The sequence below is a fragment of the Aethalodelphis obliquidens genome, unplaced genomic scaffold (genome assembly GCF_003676395.1).
Source record: "Aethalodelphis obliquidens isolate GAN/ISIS:26980383/991018 unplaced genomic scaffold, ASM367639v1 scaffold4, whole genome shotgun sequence".
Lineage (NCBI taxonomy): Eukaryota > Metazoa > Chordata > Mammalia > Artiodactyla > Delphinidae > Aethalodelphis > Aethalodelphis obliquidens.
In genome coordinates this window covers 66556851-66571831 of record NW_020837948.1, presented here as the reverse complement: position 1 = coordinate 66571831, position 14981 = coordinate 66556851, and the positions used below count along the sequence as shown (strand labels likewise).

General features: G+C 35.9%; 1 protein-coding gene across 1 annotated transcript in view; it reads left to right on the top strand.

Moving 5' to 3' along the window:
- RNF180 (ring finger protein 180) overlaps positions 1 to 14981 on the top strand; it is a 278165-nt gene that overhangs the window by 223640 nt on the left and 39544 nt on the right. Inside the window, exon 7 of the mRNA XM_027101030.1 lies at positions 1883 to 2008. Coding sequence (XP_026956831.1) covers positions 1883 to 2008 — 126 coding nt within the window. The remainder of the gene's footprint in view (positions 1 to 1882; positions 2009 to 14981) is intronic.

Genomic DNA, 14981 nt, shown 5'->3' with positions numbered 1-14981 from the left:
AACACAATACCACTTATAGGATTTTTAATTTCTCAGGAAATAACCTGAATTACAGTCATCACTGCTTAAGGATAAGTCCTGCAAGAATTGTTACTATAAGTGAATGTGTTATAAGTCATTTGATAATCTCTTCCATTCTCTTCATCAGTATGAATGACACTGATGAGTCCTTTTAACCAGGTAGTAGTGCCATGACCATCTTACACTAAGGGGCTGTTCACAGGCAGTGGGCAGAGTGGACGTTGATAAAACACCTGTGCACTGCTGCAGAAAACACTGCGAGAATATCCAATCTGAAATGATTTAACTGTTAAACATATGAAGGATAAAACATTCACTAGCCATAACAAACTCCAACATACACGATGAGTACACAGACTATGAAATTACTTTTTCTCTATCTTGTGTGCTTTAATTACTGGCCCTTGGGTGTAGAATGGAGAAGGGAGTTGCCAGTTTAATACTTAACCTCCCTTGCTTGGAGTGGTCTGTTTTTTACATTGTTTCTTTTGCTGTTAAATGTAAACTCTGAGAATCTGTTTTCCCTGTGAATTGCTTAAGGAAAGAATCAATCCTGGAGAGTAATTAGGAAAAATAGAGATAATTTGATGTAACTGGTTTGAGCAGAAGCTCAAAGCCTGAAGGATGGAAACAGAGAAGATAGTATAGGAATAATTGTGGGATGAAAGTAAGAGGGCATCATTGATGGAAAGACTACTTTATTTCTCAGTTAGTAACCAGCTCTACACTGGCCTCCCTGAGAAGAACTTCTCCATCGAACAGTTCAACTCGGATCATGCCTTGCTTTCCCTGGCTTGTATCCAGAGACTCTTAAAATGAATGTATGTGGGATCTCGTTCCCCCACCAGAGAGCAAACCCCTGCATTGGGAGCGCAGAGTCTTACCCACTGGACCACAACTAAGAGCCCACATGCCTCAACTAAAAGATCCTGAGTGGGGCTTCCCTGGTGGCACAGTGGTTAAGAGTCCGCCTGCCAATGCAGGGGACACAGGTTCGTGCCCCGGTCCGGGAAGATCCCACATGCCGCGGAGCGGCTGGGCCCGTGAGCCATGGCCGCTGAGCCTGCGCGTCCGGAGCCTGTGCTCCGCAACGGGAGAGGCCACAACAGTGAGAGGCCCGCGTACCGCAAAAAAAAAAAAAAAGATCCTGCGTGGTGCAGCTAAGACCCAGCACAGCCTAAATAAATAAATAAATAAATAAATAAATAAATAAATAAAATTTTAAAAATAAAGTGAATGTCATCATATGTGATCTTTGGTATTCGTTTATTTCAAATGAATATTTTCCTTTTCTCTTTAACTCATTAATGTTTCTGAAAGGTTGAGAATTTATCTCTACATCTTTTAAACTTCTTCATATCAGCAGCGTTAGCATCTAAATGGTCAACCCATCACATATAGAATGAAATAAAGAGACTATGACATAAAAAGTTCTAAGGATTTTTCCTTTTCATTATCACTCCTGAGCCATGGTTACACTCTAGTTATTCTATTGCTACACCCATAACACGTTTCCCCCCTTTTTCTGGTCTACCTGTTTATTTCCATCTTTTAGACTGCAGTCTTCTTGAGGGCAGGGCTATGTCTCATTCATCACTGTGTTCTGCATATCTGGTGTAGTATCTGACATAGGAGCTGCTCAGTAGGTGTGTGTTCTATGTGTAGGCATATCAGAGTTGCATCAAATTCAGAGGAGTTAGGTTTGCTTGGGTTAAAAAAAAAAGTTGACTGTACTTTTGTCTTCACTGTCTTAAAGAGATCTGAATTTATTATCAAAATACTACAACAACCATTTTTCAGGTTCTTGCCATTTTACTCAAATTAATGTTTAAAAATACTATTTTCTTTTGCTTTACTCTAGAACTGAACAATGCCACAAAAACATTCTTTACTAAAGAATATTTGAAAAGAAAACAAAGCTTTCAGAAATCCAGCTCTGCAAAGTGGCCCCTACCAAGCCGCAGAAAAGCATTCCATCTTTTTGGAGGTAAGGAAGCTAATGCAAAAAAAAAAAAAAAAAAAAGGAAGAAAAGGAAAAAAAGTCTGGTAACATTGTCCAAGGTCTTCTTTAAAGCTGTTTTCTTTCTGCCTTAGATACATTAGTAGAAAAATATTTCTTTACTCGTCAATTTTAAGTAAGGATTTTGCTAAGTATCCTTTTACTGAAAGCTACAGGTGTACATATGAAAAAAATGGAGACTATACAGTAAGAGCAAAATCTGAGAAAAACTCATGATTAAATTTACTTTGCCTTGATGTCAGTAATGTTTAATATGTAGATAATGAACTCAAAAGTAACAGATTTGACAAAAGCTATATTTGACAAAAGCATTGGTATTCCTTATAAAGGTTTTGAACAACTCATTATCATAATTTAAGTTCATTTCATTTTATTGGTTCTAATCTGTTTTATTTTAATAAATTATTTCTCTTTTATTGAAGTATAGTTGATTTACCATGTCATGTTAGTTTCAGGTATACAGAAGAGCAATTCAGTTTTAAATATGTATGTATATACACACACATATATATATATATATTCCTTTTCAGATTCTTTTCCCTTATAGGTTATTACAAGATATTAAGTCTAGTTTCCTGTGCTATACAGTACGTCCTTGTTCGTTATCTATTTTATGTATAGTAGTATGTGTATGTTAATCCCAAACTCTTAATTTATCCCTTCCCTGACCCTTTCCCCTTTGGTAACCATAAGTTTGTTTTCTATGTCATGGGTCTATTTCTGTCTTGTAAGTAAGTTCATTTGTATCTTTTTTTTTTAAGATTCCAAATATAAGTGATACCATGTGATATTTGTCTTTGTCTGTCTTACACTTCACTTCCTATGATAATCTCTAGGTTCATCCATGCTGCTGCAAATGCCATTAGTTCATTCTTTTTTATGGTTGGATAATATTCCATCATTCATAGATATAGATATATAGACACACACACACACACACACACACACAGCCCCCACATCTTTATCCATTCATCTGTCAGTGTACATTTAGGTTGTTCCCATGTCTTGGTTATTGTAAATAGTGCTGCTATGAACATAGGGGTGCATGTATCTTTTTGAATTAGAGTTTGTTCCAGATATATGACCAAGAGTGGGATTACAGGGTCATATGGTAACTCTATTTTTAGTTTTTTAAGGAACCTCCATACTCCATTCTCTATAGTGACTGTACTAATTTACATTATCACCAACAGTGTAGGAGAGTTCCTTTTTCTCCACACCCTCTCCAGCATTATTTGTAGATTTTTTGATTTGAGGTGATACCTCATTGTAGTTTTACTTTGCATTTCTCTAATAATTAGCCATGTTGAACATTTTTTACGTGCCTAGTAGCCATCTGTATGTCTTCTTTGTAGAAATGTCTGTTTAGATCTTCAGCCCATTGTTTGATTGGGTTGGGTTTTTTTGATACTGAGCTGTGTGTATATTTTGGAAATTAATCCCTTGTTGGTCACATCATTTGCAAATATTTTCTCCTGTTCCATAGGCTGCCTTTCTGTTTTGTTTGTGGTCTTTTTTGCTGTGCAAAAGCTTTTGAGTTTAATTAGGTCCCATTTGTTTATTTTTGCTTTTATTTCCATTACTCTAGGAGATGGGTCCCCCCAAAATATTGCTGTGGTTTATGTTAAAGAGTGTTCTGCCTATGTTTTCCTCTGGGACTTTTATAGTATCTGGTCTTACATTTAGGTCTTTAATCCATTTTGAGTTTATTTTTGTATATGGTGTTAGAGAATGTTCTAATTTCATTCTTTTACGTGTAGCTGTCCAGTTTTCCCAGCACCACTTACTGAAGAGACTGTCTTTTCTCCATGGTATGTTGTTGCCCACTTTATCATAGATTAATTGACCATAAGTGGGTGGGTTTATTTCTGGGCTTTCTATCCTGTTCCATTGATCTATATTTATGTATTTTTGCCAGTACCATGCTGTTTTGATTACTGTAGTCTTGTAGTACAGGCTGAAGTCAGGGAGTCTGACTCTTCCAGCTCCATTTTTCTTTCTCAGGATTGCTCTGTTTCTTAATGTACTGTTGGAGTCAGTTTGCTAGTATTTTGTTGAGGATTTTTGCATCTGTGTTCATCAATGATGTTGACCTGTAATTTTCTTTTTTTTCTGGTATCTTTGTCTGATTTTGGTATTAGGATGATGGTGGCCTCATAGAATGAGTTTGGAAGTGTTTCACTTTCATACTATTTTATTTTAATATTTTACAAGTTGTCCCACAAGTTTAGGACAAGTAGAAAGTGTCTGTGCTTTAGTATAGAGTGTCTCATGCTTGTACAGAGGACAAGGAATACTTATTTCTGAGTTCATGTCTAACTAAATGTATGACCTCAGGGATATCATAGAAACCTCTTCTTTTGTTTGTTTCTGATCTGTAAGATGGTAATAATTATATATTCCTAATTAATATAGTTACAAGGATCAAATGAGCTGATGTGAAAGCACATTCTAAATTATAACTAATTGTACTATATAGATATAAGGAATTATCAAATTAGGGCAAGGCAATCTCTAATACCTTTTTCACCTTTGAGAATTTGTTATGTGTAATGATGATCAGATAGTATAAACATAAAATATAATTTCATCTTTTATAAAACCATGGTCTGTCAGAACAGTTTGTGCAGTTTTAGTATTTACCCTTATGATGTTTTTGGAGGGTCTGGTTGGAGAAGCTCAGATATGGGGAACTCTGATCTTCAGGGAACCAGAGGGACTTCTACATAAGAAGACCAATAAGATCAGTACAGCAATGATGTAAACCAAAATGAGGTAAAAACAGAGCCTTGTATGGTTGAGGCAAAAGATAAATTTAATTACAAAATCCTCAAGGTTTGAAGAAAGTAGTTTAAGGACAAATATAACTTTATACAGTAGTTTGAATGAAGAAACTTAGTTTAAACACATTTTATAAGTACATACTGTTTTATAAAATGGTAAGTAACTATAGAAACCCATTGTCCATAAATTTGGTATAGATACATTTTAAAATATATTACATTTAGCCCAAAATATAATGTGAAATTCAGTCTTAAAGGATTTCATACCAAAGAAGAGAAAATTTATTGTATGAATTATGTGCTTTAAAAGATTCCTTTGTATCCTACCTTCTACCCTATACCCACATTTTAAAAAGAATGAGTCACTTTTCTGATAACCCCTCAGTATCCTTTGTCTTTTTATACTCTGGGGTACTGAAGCTATAAATTAAATATTTGCTTCTTTGTGATTTAATCTTATTTGTCCTCCCCATAGAAGTTCCACAGAACTTTAACTTTTTATAAGTTTTTATGGAGGAGGTTCAAAGTAGCTTTATTATACAACCTAACTTAAGCAATATATTACTATCAAGAGCTCAGCTATGCTAAGCAAGCCTCAGCCAAAACTGAAAGAGTTAAGCCTTTAATCACTTGGCACAGTGGTGTAAACAAGAGTGTAAAACCGGAGGAAATGCCAACCCCCCCCCACCCCCAATATTCTATTTTCCCCCATGGAACAGTGCACTGGTCCAGGGTCAGGTCGACCAGGACAGATGTGGGGATAATCTTACTGTTGAGGAGGCCCCGAACAAAAGGCCTTGGCACTTTCATGGGCCCTGAGGGGTGTATATGTGTGTGTGTTGGAGTTTTATTTTTGGCGGGGGGAAGAAGGGAAGACTAGGAGTGGAAAAGTACTGAGTACTAATTCAGAGTGGGGAAAAGTATCTTTAAGGTTTCTCCCTAATAACCCTCTAAAGAGGTCTCAGCAGAGATCCAGAAGCCCTCTGCCCAAGCCCTCAGATAAAGGACCCAGGAATGCAGGTGCTGAGGACCGTAAATATATGAAGGAGCATCACAGGCCAGGGGCCTGAGACCTTGATTGCAGCTCCTTCAGAGATTGTAATGCACTGGCTTTACACCAAATCTGGTGTGGGGAGGGCAGCTTTCTTCTGTGATGCCTACCAGGTAGAGCCTCCATAATTGCCTATGGTCAGGCCTGAAAAGCCGCACGTAGGATTTTAATCACAAACCAGACTCAATTACCAGTATTACTGAAGCACCGTCTGTACTCCTTTGTTTGCTTCCTGCCTCCCCCGAATTTTGTATTTATCATTTCTTTGTACAAGTAAGTATACATATGTATACTTACTCAGTGTTATTTAATTTTGCTTGTCTTTGAACTTTTGCAGGGGTAACAATGTATGTATTCTATATTTGCTTTTTCACTCAGCATTATGTTTCTTGGATTTGTCTTTTCAGTGAGCGTAGCCACATTCATTTATTTTTACTGCTATACTATCACCCACTATGTGAATATGGTACAATTTATCTATTCTCCTGTTGATGGACAACTGAGTTATCCCATTTTTTGTTTATAAACAACACTGCTATAAATATTATTTTCATCTGTCCTGGAGCATAAGAGTTCCTCTAGAATAAATGCCAGTAGCAAACAGCTGGGTCATAAGAAAAACACATCTTTAATTTGACTACCTAAACCAAACCATTTTCCTAAATGACTGCTGATCTGTCACCAACTTTGTTTACCACATTTGATGTTTTCAGTCCTTTAGATTTTGCCAGTCTGATAGGTATAAAATGATATCTCACTGGGGATTTAATTTCACTTTCTCTAATTACCAGTAGGGATTGAAAATAACTTTGTATGTGTATTAGTTATAGAATTTCTTCATCTGTGAAATTCCTTTACAAATTTTGTCCATTTTCCTATTGATTGCATTTTTCTTGTTGATTTTTGAGAGTTTTAAAATATTTTCTGCTGACTCCTTTTTTAATTATTTGAATGGCAACTCTCTTCTCTCATTTGTGGTTTGTCTTTTCACTCTATGATAGCTTTTAATGAATTGTAGTTCTTCATTTTCTTTATCATCTTTCTGGCATGTGTTATCTGCCTTAAGAAATTCTTCTCTATCCCCAGTGTCATAAACATATTTTCCTGGGTATTTTTCAAATATTTTCAATTTTTTAAAAAAATATTTTATTTTTCAAATATTTATATTTCAAATATTTTCGAAATGATTTGTGTTGTTGATATTTTCTGGGTTTTGGCGGGGAGGGGGTTTGTGTTATAGGGTAGAGAGCCAGTCACTTTGGGATTTTTTCCCATTTAATTTTTTCCAACCACCATTTACTGAAAATAATTCATTATTTCCCCCACTGATTCACAGTGCTAATCTGTTATATTTTAAATTTCCATTCGTGTGAGTCTATTTCTGAGGTCTTTATTTGGTTCCTTTGGTCTGTATATCAAATCCTGTGCCAATACCATACTGTCTCAATTACTGGAGCCTTGTAAGAAGTTTTGATATCTCCCTTCAAACTTGTTTTGCTGCATGAGTGTCTTGGCCTTTTTTTTTTTCTTTTTCTTTTTTTTTTTTTTTGGCTCTTTGAATTTTAGAATCATCTTGTCAAGTTCCATGAAAACCAGGTTGGATTAAGGGAAGAAGTTCCTATTCAATGCATGAGTCAATGTGGGGAGAATTGACATCCTAATAATAACTTTCCCCATCCACTAACTGGTTTTTCTCTTCTTTTATTTAGATCTCCTAAATATTTAATGTCTATAATAAAATGTGATAATTTCCTTTACAAGTGTTTTATACATGTTTTGGTGAGATTTATTCACATATATTTGCTATGTTGTCATCCTTTTTTCTCCTCCTCTGAACCTTGAGTTCATATAGTTGCTGCAGTCCCACTTCTTAATTAACAGCTACCATCATCACCAGTCCACACACTCATTTGTTTCCTTTTATCCTCATATCCTACTTTCCATTATGTTGAGTTTATTTAATCTGTATCTTTTTTATTGTTTTCTTAAATTATGTTTATTGTTTTCTGTGCGTATATTTTAATTTACGGGAATGGTGCCATTATATATTGCGCTGTTTCTTATCTTTTTCATCTAGCACTAGGCTTTTAGATGCATCCGGGTAGCTATGTGTATTTATAATCTGTGGGTTCTAAATAATGTTCTCCTAAGGTGTGCATCTACCACATTTTATCCAACTATTCACTGACTGGAACACAGAATACCTCCAACTTCCTGCCACTACATGTAATACTAATGAATATCCTAATATGGACCTTGTCAAAATTTCTTTGGCCTATAGACTCAGGAGCAGAATGTATGGGTCACAGAATATGAATATACTTAACTTGAGTAAATAATGCCAACAGTTCCCCCAAATGACCAGTATAGATACCTATTAACAGTGCATGAGGGTTGGAAGAAATTAGAACTATGGAAAATGACAAGCATTGACAGAGAATGGAAATTAGGAACACACAGTATTGATTTAATTTGCTTTTATCTGATCTCTAGTAGCTTAAGATCCCTACAAATGCTCATCAGTCTTTCGGATTCCTCTTCTGTAACTGCTTTTCTCATTTTTCTAAGGTGGTTTCTGCCCTTATCAGTTTTACAGAATTTCTTGTATATTCTAAATATTAATCCATTTTCTGCTTTAGACACTATAAATCTCTTATCCCATTTTATTATCTGTATATTAAGTTTGTCCATGGTGTCCTTCACTGAAATTCTGAACTTTGACGTAATTAAATCCACCTTAAGTTTGCATTGTCATTGTGTTTTGAAGTTTTAAGAAGTTCTTACCCATTCCTAGGCCACAAAGGTTTCTGCTTAGGTAAAACTATGAAGTTAATATTAAAAAACCTTTCTCATTTAGGTCTTTATCTAGAATCTACCTCTTATCATGTGTTACAGAGGGTTCATGTCTTTCTTCAAATAATAGCCCCCTTTTCTGAATATTAAATAGTGATTCCAGGTTTTGTTAATTATTCTCTGTTGTTGTATAGAAATGTCCTTGTGGGATTTTGATCCCATATTCAGCAACCTTACTAAATTACCTTCAGTTTCATTATTTATAGGGTTTGGGGGGCTTTGAATGAAGACAATCATATCTGTCTTGTATGTAAATAAAGACACGTATCTTTCAAACTAATCATACGTTTTTTTCTTCTTTTTTTTCTTGTCATACTTTCTGAGCGAGGACTTCTGTTTAGTTTTGAATAGAAAAACCGATAGCAGCATCTCTGATATTAAAAGGAATATTTTAATATTTGCCATTGGGTAGAATTCTTGCTCTGCATCTTGGGTAGATACCGTTTATCAGGTTTTAAGAAAGTTCCCATCTGTTCCTAGTTTTCTCTTAATCTCTTTCTTGAATGGATTTTTAATTTGGGGATTTTTTTCAACATTTTTGAAATGACTATAATGGATTTACTTCTTCAATCTGTTAATGCGCTGAATTACATTAATAGATTGTAGGAGATTTTCTAATGTCAAACTGCTGTTGTATTCTTGGGAAGAACTCAACTTGATCATTTTTGTGCATTGGTAAACTTGGTTTGCTAATTCAGGCTTCCCCCACTATATGAACGTAGAGCATTCCTGTGAAATTTTTCATAACCCAAAAGGGGTAAAGCAAAGAAACAATTACCTTAGGACACATCTTGCTAATGGATACACAAAATAAACTGAGATAAAGCACAGATGCTCACAAACACGGTTCATGCTATAGCAGCCTGATGCTGAGATATTGGCTGTAATCCTGGGGAAGGAGCTTGGTGCCACTCTGCCTACTGGGGGTATGTGCTGCCTCTATGATAGCTCCTTGCAAAACAAACGTAAAATTCTTTTTTCGATTTTCATCTTTTTGCTTAAAAGCCAAAATCCTTTTCAGATTTCTTTCAGTTAGTGAAAAGAGGTATTAGTTTAGGCCTTTCGTAAAAGCAAAAACGGCATAAAGTGAACTTTTGAAAAGCAGGGAATACCACTTTTGCTTGAGGTTCTTTTTTTTTAACATCTACATTTATGAGTAAGATTGCCCCTATGTTTCCTTTTTCAAAATGTCTTTGTTTTCTCAATTTCTTTTTTGAATCAGTTTATATAATTTATCTTTTTGCTAGGAATTAATTTTTTCTGTTTTAAAATTTTTTGACAAAAAGTTGTTCATATCATTTAATCTCTCCTGTATCTATAATTCCGTTCTCTTTGTATATTAATATTATTTACTCATGCCCTGTTTTTTTCCTGATCTTGCTATATATTTGTAAATTTTATTATTCTTTTTAACTAATGAATTTTTGAAATTGACTCACCGTATCTTTATTTTCAATTTCATTAATTTCTGTTCTTTATTAAATCCTTACTGCAATTTTTTAATTTATTCTGTCCTTTTAATACCATATTAAGGTGGCTTTCTAGGACATTAATTTTTATCCTTTTAATTTTTAAAAAATTATTATTTAAGGTCATAAATTTCCCTCTCAGTAATCTCAGTAATATATTGTATGCCGTATTTTTGTTATTCTTCATTTCTGATTATTTTTCATAAGAATAAAGCACACTTAATTCAATATTTATTGAACCATCTTGATTAAAAATAATGAAATTGTACAAAATTAGGATCATACTTGAAAATTGGGATCTGTGATATCCATATTATACCACAGTACTCAACATACCATGCCATCCATGCCATGTTAATTGTTTTCTCAAAATTGTTTCTTTTCAGCTTAATTTTCAGAAGTTGGTAGAAGGAAGTAAGGTGGGAAGGTGAGGGATATAACTGGAAAGAATAAACATTGCCATAGACGCCTTTGGCTCCGTACAATTAGTGTTCTTTCCACAAAAACAAAACATTTTAACATAGTTTTAGATTTCCTAATTAGTGAAGTTTATATCAACTCTTTTGAATCCATTCAGCCATAAAGCTCGCTCACACTTACCTAGTACAGACCCATCCCTTTCACCATGTCAAGTAGTGTCTTAGAAATATTGATGAGTAAGCAGGCATGTTTTAATTTTTTTTACAAATACATATTTTATGTGTTTATACATAAAATGGGTTATGTGAAAAGGAATGGAAATATTCTAGATAAATGTGAGCTAGCACTTTACATTTCTTATCAGATACCAATTACACTGCTGACTCTGTCAATCTTAGTTCCTTTCTCTGAAGTACCTACTGTTTCCAGGCGTTGCATCCTCAGTTTATCTTTATCTAATTGACATGATTTTCAGCCATACCATTGGTTTCCTAAGAAACCAATTTTGCATAAGTGTGTCTGTGTGTGTGTACATATATGTATATATACACACATATAAAGTTAACCAGCTAAGAGGTTTTACTAAGATCTTTTTGCCAAAAAAAAAAAAGTCCACAGTGTTGAATTTTTATTTTCTAAATATACTCAAGTCAAACAAAATAAAAGTCATGATTTAAAATCCAATGTGTTGGGCTTCCCTGGTGGCGCAGTGGTTGAGAGTCCGCCTGCCGATGCAGGGGACGTGGGTTCGTGCCCCGGTCCGGGAGGATCCCACATGCCGCGAAGCGGCTGGGCCCGCGAGCCATGGCCGCTGAGCCTGCGCGTCCGGAGCCTGTGCTCCGCAACGGGAGAGACCACCACAGTGAGAGGCCCGCGTACCGAAAAAAAAAAAAAAAAAATCAAAATCCAATGTGTTAATTTTTTCTGGCAAGAACATGCAGCTGAAGTGAAGGTGTTTGAGATATGTTTATAACAAATCCATTCATTTCTTGTAAAAGCCTGGCGAATTGTTTTATTTGCTCATTAGTTCATCTGAAGGTGTTAGATTGATTCTGCAAGTTTAAACATGCTCAGTATAAATGAAGGAATATTCACATGGAAAAAAATGCTTATCTCTAATAGAGAACAAAACAGTACATGATCAAACAGCAGGAATTTAATATAACCCAGAAATCTGCCTTCTCAGAAAGTTGGAGGTAAAGTCAGAGGGATTTTAAAATATGTTTTAGATGAGGTGCTGTCTTTTAGTAGAAAGTTCATTAACCTTTACATTTCTTCTGAAACTAAAACGATTTTATTCACAGATAATTTTTGGAAAGGGCCTAAGAACTCTGTCTTTTTCTTTCTATTTATTTTCTAATGGGAGAATCAGGCCCTGTTTTTGCTATAGGGTTTACTAATGAGTTTAAAATTTCGAAGCCAAACCAGTAATAAGCCTTACAATATCAGAAACTACTTTAAAACCAGGTAGTTACATGCAATCCCACTAAAATATAAAATCATAGATTCTAAAGAGTTAGAGAAGATACATAATGTAACTTCTCCAACCAATACAAGAACAGCCTCAACAATCATGCTCGGAGATGGATGTCTAGATTCTGCTTATCACATACAATGACAGGGAGCTTAACTACCTGAAAAAGTAAGTTTGTCCATTTTAACAACTCTTTCAGATAAATTTCTGTGTAAATGAAATCTGCCTTTTCACAGTTTCCTTTTATTGATTCAAGTCTGTTTTAATCTTCCTCCATAAGACTGTTCTTCAAATATACAAAGACATATATGATGTTCTCTGGAAGTCTTTATTCCACACAGAAAATATCCACATTCCTTCAACTGTTCCTCATGGAAGCTGGTTTCTGGGTCCTGGTTGCCTGTTTCAGGGATACTAATGGGACTGGAAACCGTGTCAATTGTATACTGATAAAATAAATTGAGGATGCAATGCCTGGAAATGGTAGATATTTCAGAGGAAGGAACCAAGATTGACAGAGTCATCAGTGCAGTTAATCCTGATAAGAGATATAAGTGCTAGCTTACATTTATCTAGAATATTTCCATTCCTTTTCACATGACCCAGTGTTATTCTGGTGTTGGGTCATGGAATTCATAGTCTCTGTCTAAGGCTGAATAATTCAATTGGGCAATGAACTCAAAATTAAAACACCCTTTTCTTCTATATTAAGTTTATGATTGAACCAAATTATAATACAAATTGTACACTTTGTTCAAATATCACCACTTTATAACTATTATTTTTTAAATTACCAGAAGTTTTATCCACCACCACCCCCACACACACAGACACACTCTCTTACACACATAAATTCTATCCGCTTCATGGTTTCACATATATAGAAGTTGCTTTATTAATCCTATATGAAGTAGGATGTTGGTAGGAAATGCTACCTTCATTTACAAATACTTGCATACATAACATAAATGCACACATATGCCTGTACATGCCCACTCACTAACCACAGGACCCCTGAAATTAGCACTGGAAGCAAATTCTTATGCTGGGAGAGGGTGGCTGCATCTGACCTTGGCCCTGAGCTCACAGTTTTAATACCGTGCTTTCCCATTACTAATGATTTCCCTATGTACCCTGCAGAATAGATGACACAGAGTTAAAACGTTTAAACATATAATAAGGTGACCTTGGTACTTGATCCTGTATTTTTTGAACCTTTGATTAAGAGAGACCAGAAAGGAAGTGAAAGAACACAGCCAAATTCAAACTGGACTATCGATGTCTAAAGACTTCAGAAATGTTCAAGTGTTCTAAGGTCTGACCACTGTATGACATTGTTAGGGCAGTAGGCAATATGTGTATTCACTGTGAATTATCCTGGAAAATTGTGGTCAATCTTGGAATAAAAAATGGGGGCTTCCCTGGTGGCGCAGTGGTTGAGAGTCCGCCTGCCGATGCAGGGGACACGGGTTCGTGCCCCGGTCCGGGAAGATCCCACATGCTGTGGAGCGGCTGGAGCCATGGCCGCTGAGCCTGCGCATCCGGAGCCTGTGCTCTGCAACGGGAAAGGGCAAAAACCGGGACCGGCCGGCGTACCGAAAAAAAAAAAAAAAAAAAATGAAGGTTGAGGAGATGGGACTTAAGAGAGGTAATGGAAAACTTCCTGCGTCTCTGAGAGACCCTCTGGTCACTTTATCCTCTTCTATAATCATGATGAGTGGTGTACCCTTGTGGGTGATAGTGGATATGCACCCTAAAATGCAGAGGTGGGCAAGGCGTATAAAGGTACTCTGAGGATGCTTCTGGGTTTGTGCAATGGCTGCATGTTATTCTTTGTGTTTATTACACCTTTTATCCCAAACAATCAGAACATGTTGTGAAAAATTATAGCAGATCTCCACTATGCTGTGGACCTGTTACATATATGAGATGCAGAGCTATTATCTCTTAGTTCCGCACTGGAAGAGTAGCAATCTCATTTGATCATCAGCAACAAAGTTGAAATTGACAGATGAGGAAACCTGGTTAGAGAGATGCATGGGACCTGATTTTGAGCACAAAAATAAGAAAACAGCCACAGAACTCTGAAAAATGCAAGGATAAACACAGGTCAGGCTTATTATTTCTTACAATAACAGCAGTGGAGATTTCTTTCTCTAGGATATAGAAGATATAATAAGATACATTAGGATACAATAAGTGATGGCAAGTCATCACCCTCAATGGCAATACCTGGGAGTAAAGTGATGAATTAGAAAAATTATACTTTTAAAGAAATAAAAGATCTATGGAAGGCTAGATAAGTAAAATTCCAGTAGGGGGCGAGTCCCCCAGGAAAGCTAATATTGCCAGCTGTTGGCTTCTCTGGGAGTATTTTCTGAGTCTGGGAATTAATTATCTGAGGATCAGTCTTGCCATAGGCAGAAGACTCTACTAGAGGAAAGAGAAATCAGCTGAGGTTTTGACAACCATATGGACTGACATGTCAGGTAGGAATAGAAGTCTGAAAATATGGCCATAAGAGACATTTGCTGAGAGCTGTGGCAGTACAAGAGGCTAAGCAGTTGGCCCAAATGAGCAAAATGAAATCTCTAACAATCTCACAGAGTTTAGAAATCAAGCCATAGTGTAGAGATGCCTACAACAAACACATAGTAAGAATCCTCCTTAAGACATTTACTGTATTTTAAACCCATGTAGGATGGAAGACAAAGGAGTTATTTTCGCAACCTCTGAAAAGCAGAACTTTCAGATTAGAGGAGATAGAGACCTGCTAAACTCTTAACCAAAAAACCCAAAGGACCGTGCTCAAGGAGGGGTCAGGACCTGAAAGCAGAGTACAAATCCGCAGTCCCATAGTGGACTCCATAGGGTTTAGGACATCAAGTCC